Source organism: Antedon mediterranea, chromosome 4 (assembly GCF_964355755.1).
Source record: "Antedon mediterranea chromosome 4, ecAntMedi1.1, whole genome shotgun sequence".
NCBI classification, from domain to species: Eukaryota; Metazoa; Echinodermata; class Crinoidea; order Comatulida; family Antedonidae; genus Antedon; species Antedon mediterranea.
The window spans coordinates 22,204,878-22,222,118 of NC_092673.1; the positions used below are offsets into that span (position 1 = coordinate 22,204,878).

A 17,241-nucleotide genomic window follows, 5' to 3' on the forward strand; every position below is an offset into this window, starting at 1 on the left:
AATGTATTCTCGTGTTTTCTAACGATTTAAATATGTCGATTCATCGTACGAATAAGCTAGACAACATAGCATAATTCGGGTTTGTTTATAGAAAATAATGTACTGTTTAATACAGGGATGGATAATGTTGCTGTTTGCGATATTTGTAATAATTGTTAAATCTTGTCATTTCACAAAGTGAGTATTTTTCTTTTGTCTGTATTTTAGAATCCATACATTTTAGTGTAAAGCAGTCAACAAGGTGTTTATGTATACTGTATATTATTAGACCATAGAGGTAGGCCTATTCATTCATTCAATCCCTGGTCCATAGAAAGTATCTAATTCAATTTATCGTTCAATATGTTGTTTAATAATAACTATCACTCTTTTAGAACTCTAGAACGAATTTTTTACTTGAGAACCGTGCTATTGCTAAGTTTTGTGTAGTCTGCTTGACTGGGAAGCATTATTTTTTTCATATTAGGTGGCAGAAACTATAGAGGGTGTGCATCCACACACATGAATATTCATGATGTGACGGAATAATAAATATTTATTATATATATAGGGCCTATAATATTATAATATATGATAATTTATTATACAGGAATAGTAGTCTACATTTAAAGATGTATTGTCCCCCAAAAACATGAAAATGAAGATTAATTAAATCAGACTTTGAATAGGTTATTTTGTAGTTGTAATAAAGTTATTCACGTAGAAAAAAACCCAATTTTTGTTCACTTATAAAACAAACATAAAAAATGGTTAGGGTTCGTACCGCGGCGCGCCCCACCACCATTCTCGGAATCAACGTTGGTGGCGCTTGTGATTTCTTCTCAATAATAATTCCTGGCTCATCATCAAAACAAAATCATCGGGGAAACATGTGAAAATCAAAAAGTTTGCCACGGGAATGATTTGTTAAGCTTATATTAATTATATATGAATATATTATATATTTACCATGAATCATTTACGACTGCTAAACCAGTCTTTGCTGTGCAGAAGAATGTTATTGGCACCGTGCAAGGCTGCTTTTGTGGCTTCTGCTAGGCCTAGACCCTGGCCTAGGCCAGCCAGATTTGACAGACATTGTTATTATTATTGCACTTGGGACCAATGCCACCAAAACAATGGTGCCTCACCCATTGGGCCTGACATGGCTTGCGCCAGTGCAATGTTTCAAGATAGGGTAGGTTGTGCAATGGAATCGAAGATTTTAATTGTGTTATCTATTGAGACAAAAATTAGTAAATTCTTGAAATATAAATAAAAAATTATTAAATATTACATTTATTATTGTTCAAGCGTCACTGGAGTTAGCGTGTCGTTAGTTAAAAAGATAGGGTATGGGTATGGTGTTAATAACGCCACACACAAAGGCGTAGGCTACGCAAAGTGTACGCCAGCCTTACGCCGGCGCCATACGTGTGAATACTTCTTCTGACACTCAAATAAACAAGTAAATACAAATAAAATATATATTCAGAAAGTTCAAGGCCGTAATGAGAGGTTAAAAACAGACGAGGATAAAATATGACGATCTGTGCTGGGGAATTAGGTTGGGTGGTGAAAATTGGATCATGCTCATGGCTACGGCCCTAAAGTTATTTCTCTTTCACTTCAGAATAAGAAGTTATCTGCCCCTCGCATCGGTGTGTACCGCCAAACAAATGGAAAGCTACATGTAGGACCAGTCTTTAATTGTCAAGATTTACATTTTCTGATCAAAGGACAGCATGATCTTAAGAATCGATCTAGAAGTAGACGATCAGAATCACTTAATAAAGATGTCAGACCCACATCTGTTATGTGCCTCACAGATGGCATGCATATCTATCCTGCTGAAATGTGGAAAGCAGAAGAAGGTGATGCAAAGAGAATTGGAAACAAGAAACAACAAGAGCTTCCTGCTGTCTTTATGATAGAGGAAAGTCAGATTAATGCCCTGTTGTCTTTGATTTCTTCAAGTATATTAGAACTACAGTTAAAAGAGAAGATATTGAAGCTTGTTAATGAGGTACTGCATGTTGATAGACTGATGTGCACGACTGCAAAACCTCACAATTGCAATGCGGATGATATTGCTTGTTACGCAGATATGAATTATAACAGTAGCAACAAACTTGAAAAGTGTCGTCATATCACACAAGACCAAGGCACAATCAACGATATCATAAAAAATGAATGGCGTGAGAACGATATTAAATGCTATAGTTACTTTAAAAGTCTTGTAGATGTCAAATCAAATGATGTACACTCAACAAGCCATGTCTATTTCCGGAGAGGTGTACCACAGTTGTCATCGCAGTATGGTAAAGATGTAGTAAAGGCACTACGTCCCAGTAAAGAACAACTGAATCTGATGATGGAAAAGCTTTCAGAAGAAGTAAGTATGTTGAGTATGCAGGTCCTTCATGTGTTCCAGGACATTATGTGACTTTCTTATAATATGTCCTCAGTTTTCAAATGTATTTCCAGGGTGTCGAGCATATAATATTGATAGTTAAAAATAAATATCAAAAAGTAGTATTAATTTCATATAATAATGACCCCCCCCCCCCTCCCTCTCCTTTTTATGTAAACTTCATCCCCTGTCCACCCTGTAGTATGGACAATAAAGTGTTATCAGTATCTGTAATTCAATTGAATTGAATGTTTGTTTCTTTCAGATGCCAAATTTCTTTGCAAAAAATCATGATTTTAACATTTACTCATCAAACATATTGTTTGAAAACAAGGTTTTTCATATAAAAACACGGTTTGTATTTAAATTTATTATATTACCATTGAAAAAAACTAACCACTCCTAAAACAGCCCTTGCAGCAGCCTCCCAGCCGGTTGTTAGTATATCGTCACGAACTGTGCACCCCCTCCTCCACCTTTTCTTTAAGGCTGGATCCGCCCCTGGACTAGTCTTTTATCTGTTTTTGTTTTCAGTGGTCTTGTTGCTTATAAAGGAAGTATCCAGACAATGAAATATTCTAGTTTTGTGTATTTTACTGATTTACAAATGGAAGTTTTAAAAATAAGTCTTCAAGAAGAGCGAGATAATATTCAGGTGCGATGGCGTGTCAAAGGCTTACCGGCTCATACTTATTATATTAATAAACTATTGAGAAGAAAAACAAGATACAGGTATAAATAATATAGGTCATTCCATTTATTGATTTTAATTTAACTGACCAATCAAAGACATGTTGTAAAACAGTGCAGTACAGTAATTCACTAATAATTTTGTTTATGTTGACACAAATAGGCTTTCATAGATTTCAAATTGAAATAAAAATATAATATACAGTACATAATATAATGTAAATTTATAATAATTTGATTTCGGTATAACAGAGGTGTGCCCTCTATGGACCCACGGCAGTCACAGTGCAGTGCCTAGTATAGTGTACCATGAATGTGCAATCTGAAAAATGAGGTCTTTTGCCCAAGGATTTAACAAGCTACACTATTTCAATTCCTTACATTACACTATATCTATATATTATACTGTATAATGCCATTGTTGAACAAATAAAAATTTTTGAACTTGAACTATGTGGGTCTAATAGATTTGTTTTCATTCTATTTTAGGTATTTTGATGCATTTTCCACATTTTACATAGGACAAGATGGTCTGATTCACCGGCATGTGCTTGACAAGGTAAAATATTGTGTTACTAGTGTACTTACGTTGGCAACTAATTCAATAATAAAGTTGTTTACAATTAAGTTCAGAGATCACTAACATTCTGGACTGCATGTCCTGGATTGCATGAGGTAACTCCTTGAATGATTTTAAAATCAAGACAGTACTTATATTAATAATGCAGTATATGTATGGTCAAGCATTCCTATTAGTACTGTACTTAAGTACTTTTTGCACATTTTTGCTCCGACACTTCACCTACACCCAATCCAGTATAGCTCTTCATTGAGAACTGTTTTTTTATTTAGTTTAAAAAAAGTGCAAATTTTATTATTATTATATTATCTATTACAGGTTATACCGAGTCCAGAAGAGAAAGCACAGGCATTAAGCTGGCTTCAACGACTAGCATTGAGTCTGGGACTTGTGAGGCCACCCTCACTTGCTGGTGACTGGAATAGTAATACCAGGTAAACAAGTAATATTGGATGAGAGCTGTCATACTTCCTTGTAGTTGTAATATTATGAGAATTCCATTGACCACATTCAAGCATATCAAGTTACCTTTTCAATAAAATTAAGAATCTATAATTATTATATTATATGTTTTGTAGGTAGTTTGGTGGTGTGTGCACACATACTAGTAGGGTAGTATAAATTATCAACAATTAATCATACAAACAATGTAGATTTTGGGGTTATTATTACTATTATCATTGCTGTGGATTTGTAAATAGCAAAATAAATTTGATTATTGTTGATAGGAATGTTTACTTTTATTAGATGAAATATATAACAGCAAAGTTTAATTAAAATGATTAATTTATTTATCAGTGTTGTTATTTGTATATTTTTTTGAACGAGGCAATATTGCCTACAGTGGTGTTTAGAAACATCTTTCTCTGAACATATTTTAAAGGTGAAATTTGCATATACAGTATTACAAAAGCAATATAATGTTACGTCTTAGTTTTTTAGATTTGATGACCCAAAAACATGAAAAATGAAGATTAAAAATTTTGAATATGCCATTTTGCAGTTTTAATAAAGTTATTCACTTCGGTAGGAAAAAAAAACTCAAAAAGTAATGATTTAACTTATAAAAAGACAAAATAAACAGTTTTTTCAAGTAAATATTTTTTTAAATTCATGTTGGCACATAATAATCGTGTTGAAAAATATTTTAAATCAAAAGGCCTGCTGGTGCATGAAAGCAAGTACTTGTATGTAATGTCCTTGGTAAAAGACAACAAAGATTGGTCCAAATTATTTAAAAGTTTGGAAATCAGTTGACCGATGAAACATTTTTATCTTTGGCTGAAAATTACCACAGGACATCATGAACAGTTCCCTTGCCAGGGGCAGATTCAAGGGGAGCCCAACTGGCTCGGGTTCTCTCTAAATTTCACAAATTTTAATGCAAAAGATAGTATATCAAGTTCAGCACTTCATTTCCCTATTTCAAAATCCTGGATCCGCCACTGCTTGCTGAAACAAGGATACGGTCTTCAGGGATGGAGAACCATCTTTGATCATATTTATTGACTCTCAACAGTGTCTTTAGGATGTTGAATCACTTTGTCCACTTTGTTAAGATGCACATGAAATGATGGGGTTACCCAAGCACCACAAGAACACTGCTCACCTGTCAGTGAATAAGAGATAGTATTTTGTATCTGGTTGAAAGTGCGCTCAGACAAAACTTGCATGGGCATTTACACAGACGAGTGGTAATAGTAACACAAATATAGAATGTTATTCTTTATGACCATTTACACAAAGCGCGGAGCAGATGGGCTGACAAAACATGGTTTACCGTTACCGCTCGTCTGTGTAAATTGGCCTTTAGGTACAATAATATCATTTGATGAATATTGAATGAAAGATTGAATATAAGTATACTGGACTGTAGCCATTGTTTGTTTTATCTTTATACTGGGTGACCTCTTCAGTCAAAGACTGATCTCCCAGAGGGCCCAGTTGGTGATGATCAGTGGCTGTGATATACTAATACACCGGGGTAAGCCCCTACTCGTCTCGAAAGATGTACTAGGTTCTTTAAAGTGCACACGAGCAAGTTGTGTACACTGGACCTACGGTTTATAGTCCTTATCCGAGAAGACTCGTTCTACCACCAGAACCATGGAGTGAGTGAGCCTCGAACCCTTGCTGATGTTATGGCTACGTGATTACGGTTCCACTGTCTTAACCGCTATCGGCCACTCACTCACCATGGTTTGTAAGATTTCAACCGGACCACTTTTTATAGGTTTTTTTTTTATATTAAGTTTAGGAAGGTTGCCCTTATTTTTTTCAATGTTTAGGAGCTGAACTTTATAATATTCTGATTATTCTTTAGCCCTTCCCTTGATATATTATTGTTTTATTTATGTTTATATATATATTTTTGGGTAAATTAAAGAAAAGAATAACCCTGTAGCCCGCACAGGATTATTTACTTTTATTGCGATAACCGCACCACCTTATTTCTTGCGGTTAAAGCACATACAGTACTGTGCACATAATAATCAATTATTTCTTACCAGACCAATTAAATGAACCAATTTTAGCTGAGCACTTTGGACAGACAATCTAAAGAAATTAGAATGGTGTGGTATAATTTAAAACGTGCTGAGTCACATAGATTTATGGTGCTGTTTTTCTTATACTATCTACAGCATTAGGTTTAGTTTAGCACTAATGTGTCATAGTAATGCCACATTTTCAACTGGAAATACTGTAATATTAACCAATGTTAGGGAGCATGTATAATAAAACTAAATAAATTTATACTTTTGCTTTCCGGTAAAATCAGTAATTTTCAGGATTTTTAAAAACTATTTCATATTAATTTCATTTTTTTGTTTACATATTTGCTTTTCCTTGACAATATTTTGAGTTTAACATATCGTACATATGAAATATTTACCTTGCCCTGTGTGGTGCCGATAATTGCCGACTCCATCCACGAAACTGGTTCAATGAACAAGGATGTACACCTGGACTGTGTTACGGGATCGCTGCTCACTTCAGCTAACATATTCCGTTTGTTCCACTTGAATGCCTCTTGTCCTGACCCTTGATCATGCCCAATGATATTTCCTCTTGACAGCAACAATCGTCTGTTATTTTTAATTGCAAATAAATAATGTCTGCCATTTATTCACTTACATCGTGAACAAATGAAACACAAGAAATTGTATTGGTCCACTTTAAAATGGAAATTCATTTTACTTGGCATAATTAAGACAATAAAACAAAAATTGCAAAAAGCAATTTTATAAAATACTATGTCTCTTTCCAATGATTGTTTATACTGTAGTTCTTTACATACTAATGAACCACTGTATATGCACATTTTTTTGCGACCACCTAAAAAATAAAAATTCTAATTGTAATTTACCTGCATTTCTTACACTTAAAGATCACCTCTTGTAACGTTGAACTGTTCTTTGGATCTGCTGCTATTCTGTAACTTGTATCATCTCCAGCTGTAAGAAAAATTAAGTCATTTTTCAATCCAATTTTTGGTCAAAGTGATAACTGTTATGTGGTATATAGCATATTTAACAATGAAGTGTTGACAAATTATTTTTCAGTGGGACAATATATCTTTAATATTAAGCATTAAAAAGCAAATCAATTTCTAAGAGTCGCATATAACTTTGTATATAACAAGTGCCAATGGAATACAGGTAATTTATAATCAATTAAATGTACCTTTAATTTTGTTTGCCCATTGTACTAAACGAAATCGTTTATATCGTGGATCTTCTTTGTCTATTCTGTTTCCCATCTGATGATACAGTTGTAGTTGTGATATAAATGCCTCGTTTGGCCTGAAAGTGTTAACAAACAAATTCAATTTTTTTTTTAAATTATCTATTCATCATAGACATTATCCAAAAGGTTTCTTAAGCTCTCTGTCTACACTATAAAACTACTTTGACAAAAAGGTGTGATGTGATATGACACCATCATGTTCATATGTGGTCACATTTTGTTGTCACATTTTGATAGTGTAGACAGAGCTTTAGGAGGATTTGCTATAGTAGTCGGGCTGGGTAGAAGGCCTGAATAAGCTTTAAATTTGGTGGAAGACTTTGGAGATGCTCACCTCAGCACGGCACAATTACATACCATCCAAAAATAGTGATCGATGCAAATAATAAAAAACATACAACAACAAATTACTACTTAAATACCATGATTTGAATATCTTACATGACAGCAGGTCTAATTTTCTGTACTTCTTTTAAAGCTTCGTCCACTGTTAGACATTCCTTCTCCATTAGATATGCTATAACAACTGATGCACTCCTTGACACTCCTCCAAAGCTGGAAGAAAATGTTTGAATTTCATTACAGTACATGAATCTCATTCTCTCTGGGTTTAAAAAACAAATCTTTTAATATGTCCTTACCAATGCACCAGGATTCCACCTTTCTGCAATCCATCTTTGACAAATTCAGTACACTCTGGTAAAAACTGCAGAATATCTGCCTCTAAGTCGTCATCAACTTCAACAAATTTATGAACAACTTCCTGTGAAGAAAGTGATGGTTTTACAGAAGACATAATGGACAACACATGTCTTATTCCCATATCTGCCAAATTACTGGCGCTTTTAATGCTATCCAAGCTTCCAATAAACAACCCAGGTCGTATTGAGTCCATGTCCATGATTATTAAATATTTTAAAATACGGTTATTACACAAAAAAGTACATAAATGATCAAATAAAGAAGACCACGTTCAAAAAGTAGGGGAAATCCCTTCCATGCATGTTTTGGTTGTGCAATTGCTGACTACCTAACTTTCTGTATTAATACAATAACAGCGCCATCAATTTTGTAGTAGGTGTTTATAGTGTGAACTTTTGATACAATTATTCTTAGTAACTTAAGAGGACAAAAATGGAAATAGGGTATGAAATACGTAATATGATTATTCAAAATTGTGTTTATTTTGTTCCAGCAATGGTGTTCTAAGCCAACATTATTTGCTAATAATGCAATCATATATAACAATACAAATGTCTATGTGAGTGATATTTTTAAAATGATACTGATATAAAAAAAGATTTAAAAACTTACTAGGGGCCTATCCCAAAATGGTATAATCCAAGATTCCTCTTCTCGACAATCGAGTAGCCAGCTAGCTAGCTAGAGTCCGGATTTCAACGTTGATTTCAATTATTATTATTTTATATTATTATTAGAAAAAAAAGGTTAGTACATTTTTTTAAATAATAAAACTGCTTTACTATTTATTTAACTATATTTTAAGATCGTTTGGTTATTGATTTTGAACCCCGCCAAATTAACATCTATAGTTAGGCCGGAGAATGAGTCAGACTCTCACTCAGTCAACGTAGTCAGTGAGGCGGTTTCTGGCATGGCCGATTACAGTACTAATCTCTATACGCCCGGTGTCGCCAGATAGGGGCCCGGTATCGCCTGGTAGGGTTTTATGATATAAAATGATGTCAGGTACATTACTGGTAAATTTAACTTTTGTATATTTTTCTTTCCAGAAACAAGTTAAAATAATATTTTAAACTTTTCATTCGTCACAACGAGTTCGGAACGCGTTCAACTCCACACAAAACGTCATTTATCACAGAGGGCGGTCTTCAGTTTGGAATAAATCTAATCAGTATTTTGACAATTTTTCACATTTAAATGTATAAAACGTGCATTTAAATATCACAATAACATTAGATTTAATGTTAGCATGTACTTGATAACATTTTATATTAAAATAGCCTACACCGGGAGTAGATATGACGCGATTACAGTCAGTTTTGCAAATTTAAATTAAATTCCCTTAATGATGATGAACTGCCTCTCCGCTGAAAAGTCTGCCGACATTTCCGCTTAAGCTGCTCCGTAAAACTCTTTTACCAGTTTCTTCCAATCGGATCTTTCATTGGCTAGTTCTTTAAGTTATTTGATGTCTTTCTTGGTTTTCAATTGTCCGGAATACTTGATGTTTGCGTTCTGCTTATAAAAGGTGAGTAGGCCGTTGCTGAGAGTTATTTGGGTAGGGTGGTTCTCGGTCTTCCTCGAAATTGTATATTGGTAGTGTTACTCAAATAATATCTTATTGCTGTGTTGGCTGGTGTACATGGGTCCCTTACTATTATTTAGAATTGTTCCCTAAAAAATATTAATTTAATTTCCTCAACAAGATAATAGTAAAATAGCATACCGGTATTATAAAATTATTAATTTAATTACAGGTGCCGACTTCGCTCCTCTAATTATCCCACCTGACTTCGTTCCACGATCTAATTGGAAAGCTGGTGACAATGCCTTTTCTGTCACCGCTTCGCGGATCTGGAACGCGCTACCTGTCGATTTGAGAGAAGCGAATTTGGCACCTCTATTTTAACGTCAACTTAAAACTTTTCTTTTTAATTAATTACTAAGTATTGTTAGGCGCTCTGTTCTTTGTAGAGCGCTTCTATAGAGTAGAATAGAATATAATAATAGATTTGACCAGGGAGTTGGTCTGACTCTTTCATTTTAAAAACTCCTATTTTATCTTCTCAGCAAAAATGTTAGCCTCAAATGAGGTAGATTCTACCACAAATTGTGATCCAACATCAGAGACTGTTAATGATAGTTTGCAAGAAGAAGAAATAGGGAATAGTGATGTCCCACTACAAATAGAAAAGTTCCATGTTGTAGGATCATTGATGGAAGTGGAAAATATCATTAGGGAATATGAAAAGAAAACATTCTCAAGATTTGTATCGGACAAAACAGATAGAGGTTTTAATCGCGATGGTATGTATTTTAAAGGGTAATCTTGGATACTTTTGTACACAGTCAACTCTCCTAATATCGGACTCTCTGAAAACCGGAAACTCTCCCAAAACTAGGTCCAGAAGGTCCCAAACATGCATTTTTACCATTCGAAACACATTTCGAAATATCAGACTTTCCTGAAAACCAGACATATTAGGCCAGCCCAAAGGTGTCCGGTATTAGGAGAGTTATATAATTATTTATTATACTGTCATTGTATATCAAAAGGAAAAAAAGACTGTATTCTCAAAATTCCTTTAAAATACATTAATCACTTAATTACACTAGTACTTTGTTTTAATTATGAAAGAGTGGAACCCCTTTTTAACTTAGTAATACTTTTTATTATTTTATTTTGTATCTAGATTGGCAGGCAAAATGTAAGTTTAGATGGAAGCTGAAAGGTTTCCCATTATTAGACCCAACTATTCCAGCAATGTATCTAGGCTCTAAATTGCTCACATGTCAGTATGGAAAAGATCGTAATCTTAAAAACAAAAGGAAATGGAAGGAAAGGCAAAACAGAAAACGGGTAAATATATGATAGATTATATAGAATAATGAAACAAATATATTAACAATTATTACAATAATAGGGTAGTTGTGTAAAGCGCATTTTAAGCTATTGGTGTCTGCAAACCATGCTGTAGATATACCTGTTGGCTTCCGTTAATTTAAGCATACAGCACCTGAAATTGAAACACCAAAGCTCTTATCTATCTACACTTCCCTATCAAACTTTATGTGACACTAAAATCTAATGTGCCTTTATATAGACATTATGATGTCATATTGCTACCATATTTGGGCACATCAAACTAGTTTGATAGTGTAGACAGAGCTTTAGGAATAACCTGATCCATCCTTTGACATAGCAGATAGTTTGTTATAACCTATACAGGAATGATAGTCTGTTCATCATGTGCAGTGCGTGCAATGTTGTTTATAGATACTGTCAAGTTCCATACATATTTAACACCTTCAAAAATATAATTAGTAATTTTATAATTTTTAGTCATTCTTTTATTAACTAATTTTAGTTTAACACTTTATGTTGTTAATTGTTGATGTACTATATGTACAGTATCTTTTACCTACATTTAAAAAATTTATTTTTAATAAAAACAAATCTTATTTAATCATTAGTTGGTTAACTTTTACAGTTTTACTTCATTATGAGGTCATTTAGTCTTTTGATTTTCTTTTATGACATCTTTATAAATATGATGATCAATCAGTATGAAATCAAACTTTGTTTATTGGTTGAAAAAAAAAAGTCTCTTGTATTTTAGGAACTAAATGGAGAAGTTAAAACATACAATAGATCACAACCAACAAAGAAAGTGAATTGTCCAGCATCTATCTGGATAAAGAAGATGGCAACATTCCCTGCATATAAGGTGAGCATATACAGTGGCTACCAAATATTATAGTGATATGCCCAAATATGGTAGTGATATGCCCAAATATGGTAGTGATATATGACCATATATGGGCAAATCACATTTTTTTGTCACATTAAGTTTGATAATGTAGACAGTGCTTAAGCAGTTGTTCACGTGAAGGTTCAGCTTGTTAAGCTCTGTCAAAAATAATGTGAATGTGCCCAAATATGGTAGTGATATGCCCAAATATGGTAGTGATATGCCCAAATATGGCAGTGATATGACATCAGCATCATGCATGTCCATATATGGGCAAATCCCATAAAGTTTGATAGTGTAGACAGAGCTTTAGTCAACCATTAGTTTGTGAGCATCCAAATACATCTGAGCGCATTTAAAATAAACAAATAGTATCACCATTAAATGATTTTCTTTGTTTGTAAATTTGTAAGAGGTATGAACAAAGCAAAGTTAGTACAGTAGCTTTTTTTTAAATCTAATAATTATGAGGTATAACTTGAAACATGGTTTTAAAATAAACATATAGATTGATTTACTTGTTTTAGTTAACTAGACCAACAGAAAGTTCTAGGAAAACAGCTGCTAATAAATTCTGGAACGACAAGACAAAGAATGCAAAATCAGTTGAAGTAATCATGAAATATTTAGTCATATTACCTGATCTTGATATTCATAAAAACCATCCAGTTGGTGAGGTATGTTTTTATTTTTAATATTTTATAATATATGCTGAGTTATGATAATAATATTGATGAACCATCTGTGCGAGTACTGTAGCCTCACCATTACTAAATGCTTATGTATGCTGTTAGTTTGTTGTTGTATTATACTGTACTAGTAAATGAAAGTGCAATATAACATACATGTTATGTATTATATAAATGTTTATTGTTTTTCTTTAGTCATGTTTAATTGAAAAGACTGCCAAAGAAATTATTCAACAAATTGAATCTCTGGCTGCACGAAAAATCTGGAAGGTTTCCGTCATCTCAAAACATTTAGATGAGTTCAGGCGCAACACACTCTTCAAAAACAAAGAGATGCCTCCAACGTCCAGCAGAGCATACTTCCCAAATCATAAAGATTTGCATAATATTTTATACAGGTACAAATGTAGAAATAGGTCTTCACCTGTAGAACTACAACAACTCGAGGAATTAGTTCAAAATTGGTCTGAAAAAAATCCAGATGATCATTTTTATTACAGAAGAAAAGTTAATGCGAAAGAAAACTCTAGCTTTTTACTCTGCTATCAGTCAAAACAGCAAAAACGACTGTTGAACTTGTATGGAGATTTAGTTATGCTTGATGCTACTTATAAAACAATTGGTTACTCTGTACCACTTTACTTTCTGTGCGTTCAGACGAATGTGGCGTATCAAATTGTAGGCTTGTTTATTGTTCAAAAGGGAACTAATCTCACCATGATGGACGCACTCAAAATGTTTAAGACCTGGAATCCTGATTGGAACGCCAAATACTTCATGTTGGATTTTGCCGAAAAAGAAGAGATTTTCTTGAAAAATATCTTTCCTGGTAAGAACAATATCAAAATTACTGCAGTTTTCATAACATAGCTAGCCTGCTATAATAATTAATTTATTAAAGTTCTGAATGACGTTGCTATTAGGATTTTTCCTGGAATAATGATAGTAAAGTATGTTTTCCCAAAATGTGCTATTTTTACCCCACATAATAGAAAAAAGTGTTACTATATGTCGCATGAGTACACCATCAATTGAAAACAACAGGCTTGGTACAGTAGGTCAGATTTTTAAAAATAATTTTGTTTGTATGTACTATTTTATTTATACCCTATTTAATTACATGTGTTTTTTTTTTATCTATTTTTTCAGTTTAACTAATTAAATATACATCTAATAAATTACATTTCATATTTCAAATAATTAATTCTTACAATCCACAAAACAAACAATGTATAGTGATAATGGTTTTCTTTTTTCAGACTGTAAGATTTTCATGAGCGATTTCCATCGTGAGAAGCGGTGGGAGAGTTGGGGAAAGTGCAGTGAAAATGGGGTAACGGAACATATAGAGATGATGATGTCAACCTTGCGCAGGATAGCTGATGCTAGCACTACCATTGATTACTTAGCAGCAGTGGCTGGCTTGACGGAAAGTCAAGTATGGAAAAATTCTGTCAAGCTCCAAGAGTGGATTAACACCATGTGGCTGCCTTCATCTCAGGTAAGAACTGCAGTGCTGCGAGTGCTCTTTTTGTTTTTCATGCAGTGATAATATGAAACTACATCAGGTTATGCATTTCATCTTTGCATTTTTTGGTGTTGACATAATTCTGTGATGCAATTAGAATTCTTGTCTTAGGACAACTTCCTGTGGACAACTACAGTACAGCTGGAGAGGGGAGGTAGTTATCTTTGGTTTTTATCATCATAGTGTGTGGTTGCCAGTCAGCGGTATGTCATTTGTGGGGTTGGGGATTTTTTATAATACATTTCCGGATAAGGAGTAGGATAATCGAGATCAATACATTATCATAATAATATCAAGTACATAGCTTTCGTGATCATACAATGTGATTGGGTGTTACAATTATATCAATGGTGTAAATAAAAGATCTACTTCATGGCACAAATTATCAGACATACAAGCATTGTTAGAATAACACTTTCTTTGTCCAATGCATCCATGATTCATTTGTTGAATCATGGAGGAAATTCCTTCGTGGTTGAATATACTGTGTAGGCAGATAAATAGCATACAATACTCCCTTTGTTTGCAGAACATAAAATAGTTGCAATTGTTTGTAAATACATAATGCATGAAGATAATGGACAAAAAGATAATCTAAGCTTAAAATATTTTCATATTTAATATTTATTTGGTATGTGAAAATACACTATGATAGTTTTGGCATGTTTTGGCATACTCAATTGCCTATTTATATGCTGTTTTGGTAAAGTAATCCCAAGTCTGGGAAAACCTTTACTTTAAAGAGTCTTAAAAGGTCTGATTTCCATGTGTCTCAATTTCTTAAGGCCAACAAAGACAGCGTCGCACTACGTGGCCCGACGAGTCTTGTCGGGAGAAAATTAAAAATGTTATAGTTCTTGCTACTACCTAAAAACTATGCCAGACGCTATGTCAAGACTACTCGTCGGAATTAAACTCACACAGCACCAACAAGTCAAGATGCTTCGTCGAGCCTTGTCGTACTACGCTGTCTGAGTTGGCCTTTAGACGCCTTCCATTTGATGTGTTCTGTGAAGTCAACACATGATCTGATCATATATATTTATAATTAACTCAATCATAGATAATGTTTTGTTCTTATCCTAGAAATGGGTGAGGGCATTCAAGCCTACTGAGATGGTATTCCATGTACACAATAGCAATGGATTGAAAATGATGGCTGAGTTGCTTCCATTTGCCTACATACAGAGCTACAACAAAGCTGCAATTAGTAATATGGTAGAAGAGATAGTAACAAACTTTATGCCGACAGTTTACCATAGGTATGTATTTTATTCCTTTATATTTCATATTTAATACACATGATAGTGCTAAGCGAATTGGAAATAATTTTAAGTCATCATTTTGTCTGTTCACATTTTATCACTGGCATGAATGGCAAGTGAAAGGTTTCTGGGTAATATTCTTAGAGGTTGCATACAAATGTTTAAATATGCTTGGATTGATTTACTTGATAAAAAACAATAATGAATTGAGTTTTTGATTTAAGAATGCAACAAATATAAAAACATTGTGGTGATGAGTTTTACATATTATCATTTGGATCAAATTTTTGCTGTCTTTTTCAGATACGAGACAAGGAACCTTGAAGCGATAGAAAGACCAAACATCCCGGAACCTGTACGAAATACGCCAACGTTTGTAGTAGACACTTTCATAGCCATGTCAAAAAAAGCTGCTTTGTTAGATCAGATAGATATTCAGAAAACAGATTTAGGAACTTTTATAGTTAAAACCGCAGGAATATTGAACACAGTTTATTTTGGCAGCAGTGAGAAATTACCATTTTGCTACACTTGCGAAAACTGGGAACGTCAACGCCAACCATGTGAGCATTTCCATGCTGTCTTCCAACGCCATCCAGAATGGGGCTGGCAACAGTTATGCTCAGAGTTTAGAAACTATCCTAGCCTTATCTTGGATCATAGTATTGTTCCTGTGCTGAATACTAACAACCAAGAAGCTATGGAGGCGGCATATTTTGTAACCTGTGAGAGTAGTAATGTTGAAAGCGAGTGCGGTGAAGCTTTTGAGGAAATGGACCAATCAACATCCTTAGCTGAGAAATGTAGAGAGTGCTTAACTGAAATCAAAGACTTTACTTTTGTAGTTGATGACACGCCTACTCTACAGAACTTGTTGACATCACTAGAGCAAGCCAAGTGTGCAATTAAGCAGCAAAAACAAGTAACAACTTAAAATGTTAAGTTATTCAAAAGTTAATTGAATTCTTGTAAATAATAAATGTTAAATAAAGGTAATTTATTTATAGATTGAAAATCTGGTAATTATAATAAGATGAGTGATCAAAATAATATGTTTGAGACAAAGGATAGCCAACAACAATAGAAAAGTGTAGTCTAAAGGATAGCCAACAACAATAGAAAAGTGTAGTCTATTTTTGTGCATGGATGAGTGAATTTTCTATATCGCCCTCTTACTTTTGATTTTGACCATAGCTACTTTTATCAAATATTATTTTCCCATTCATTAATTGGATGATCCATCATAATTGATCAAATTATTCGCATTGCGTTTACGTCCTAGTAGAACCCAAGCATACTTTTGATTTTGATCACAGCTACTGTTTTCACGCTGCTGCTCTAGCCCGCTACGTCCCATTAGGACTACTCAATCAGAAGCTAAAGCAAGCAGCAGTTATAGTTCTAAGGACAGACAGTTTTGTGAAAATGGAAACTCCACTATGATTTATTGATTCCAGCTGCTACAGTAGACCCAAAAAACGGCTGGGAAAGAGTCTATTAGGACATGTCATGCTAAAATTACAAATCCCTATATTCACTGTCAGATAGTCAGATATTCATTGAATTATTATCGAAACAGTCCATTAAAGTTTGTGTTTGTAATAGGATACTTCACAATTGAAATATCTAGGGTGATAAAATTAACTAAAGTGACAGAAATTGAGTATTCACTTCTGTAACTTATTCACATATAAAAGATAAAAAGAAACCCAAAAACCATTGTCTGACAGACAATTTAAGTATTTGTTGCTTTAAATTACATTTTTTCAGGTAAAATAACTATCTATTATGTGACAATAAAATGACACATTCAAAAACATTTGAAATAAAAAATATTTTTCAATAAGCGAGCAGCGTTTTTTGTAAGAAATATTTCTTGTTCAAATTGTATTA

General features: G+C 33.6%; 3 protein-coding genes across 5 annotated transcripts; 2 read left to right on the forward strand and 1 right to left on the reverse strand.

Annotated features, from left to right (window-relative positions):
* Positions 1 to 843: 843 nt before the first annotated feature.
* LOC140046922 (uncharacterized) lies at positions 844 to 4,120 on the forward strand. The gene is made up of 6 exons (XM_072091681.1): positions 844 to 1,177; positions 1,613 to 2,374; positions 2,658 to 2,746; positions 2,927 to 3,124; positions 3,572 to 3,641; positions 3,981 to 4,120. Exons 1-6 carry the CDS (start codon positions 950 to 952, stop codon positions 4,098 to 4,100), a joined length of 1,467 nt encoding a protein of 488 aa, XP_071947782.1. The 5' UTR covers positions 844 to 949; the 3' UTR covers positions 4,101 to 4,120.
* LOC140046923 (dual specificity protein phosphatase 12-like) lies at positions 4,050 to 8,412 on the reverse strand. Of its 2 annotated transcripts, XM_072091683.1 has the most exons (8): positions 8,051 to 8,412; positions 7,851 to 7,964; positions 7,347 to 7,465; positions 7,030 to 7,117; positions 6,556 to 6,748; positions 6,170 to 6,218; positions 5,130 to 5,271; positions 4,050 to 4,190 (listed from the first exon to the last, which is right to left on the reverse strand). In XM_072091683.1, the coding sequence occupies exons 1-7, from the start codon at positions 8,308 to 8,310 to the stop codon at positions 5,165 to 5,167; spliced, it is 930 nt and encodes a 309-aa protein (XP_071947784.1). In that variant the 5' UTR covers positions 8,311 to 8,412; the 3' UTR covers positions 4,050 to 4,190; positions 5,130 to 5,164. The 2 variants fall into 2 exon arrangements, with proteins under 2 accessions (XP_071947784.1, XP_071947783.1); XM_072091682.1 differs by lacking the exon at positions 4,050 to 4,190 and having other exon boundaries at positions 4,767 to 5,271.
* Positions 8,413 to 8,769: 357 nt separating this feature from the next.
* Positions 8,770 to 16,354, forward strand: LOC140046924 (uncharacterized). 2 transcript variants are annotated; one of them, XM_072091684.1, is made up of 10 exons: positions 8,770 to 8,857; positions 10,185 to 10,421; positions 10,808 to 10,974; positions 11,735 to 11,842; positions 12,394 to 12,543; positions 12,751 to 13,384; positions 13,548 to 13,613; positions 13,815 to 14,056; positions 15,170 to 15,345; positions 15,652 to 16,354. In XM_072091684.1, exons 2-10 carry the CDS (start codon positions 10,190 to 10,192, stop codon positions 16,280 to 16,282), a joined length of 2,406 nt encoding a protein of 801 aa, XP_071947785.1. In that variant the 5' UTR covers positions 8,770 to 8,857; positions 10,185 to 10,189; the 3' UTR covers positions 16,283 to 16,354. The 2 variants fall into 2 exon arrangements, with proteins under 2 accessions (XP_071947785.1, XP_071947786.1); XM_072091685.1 differs by lacking the exon at positions 13,548 to 13,613.
* The last annotated feature ends 887 nt before the right edge of the window (positions 16,355 to 17,241 follow it).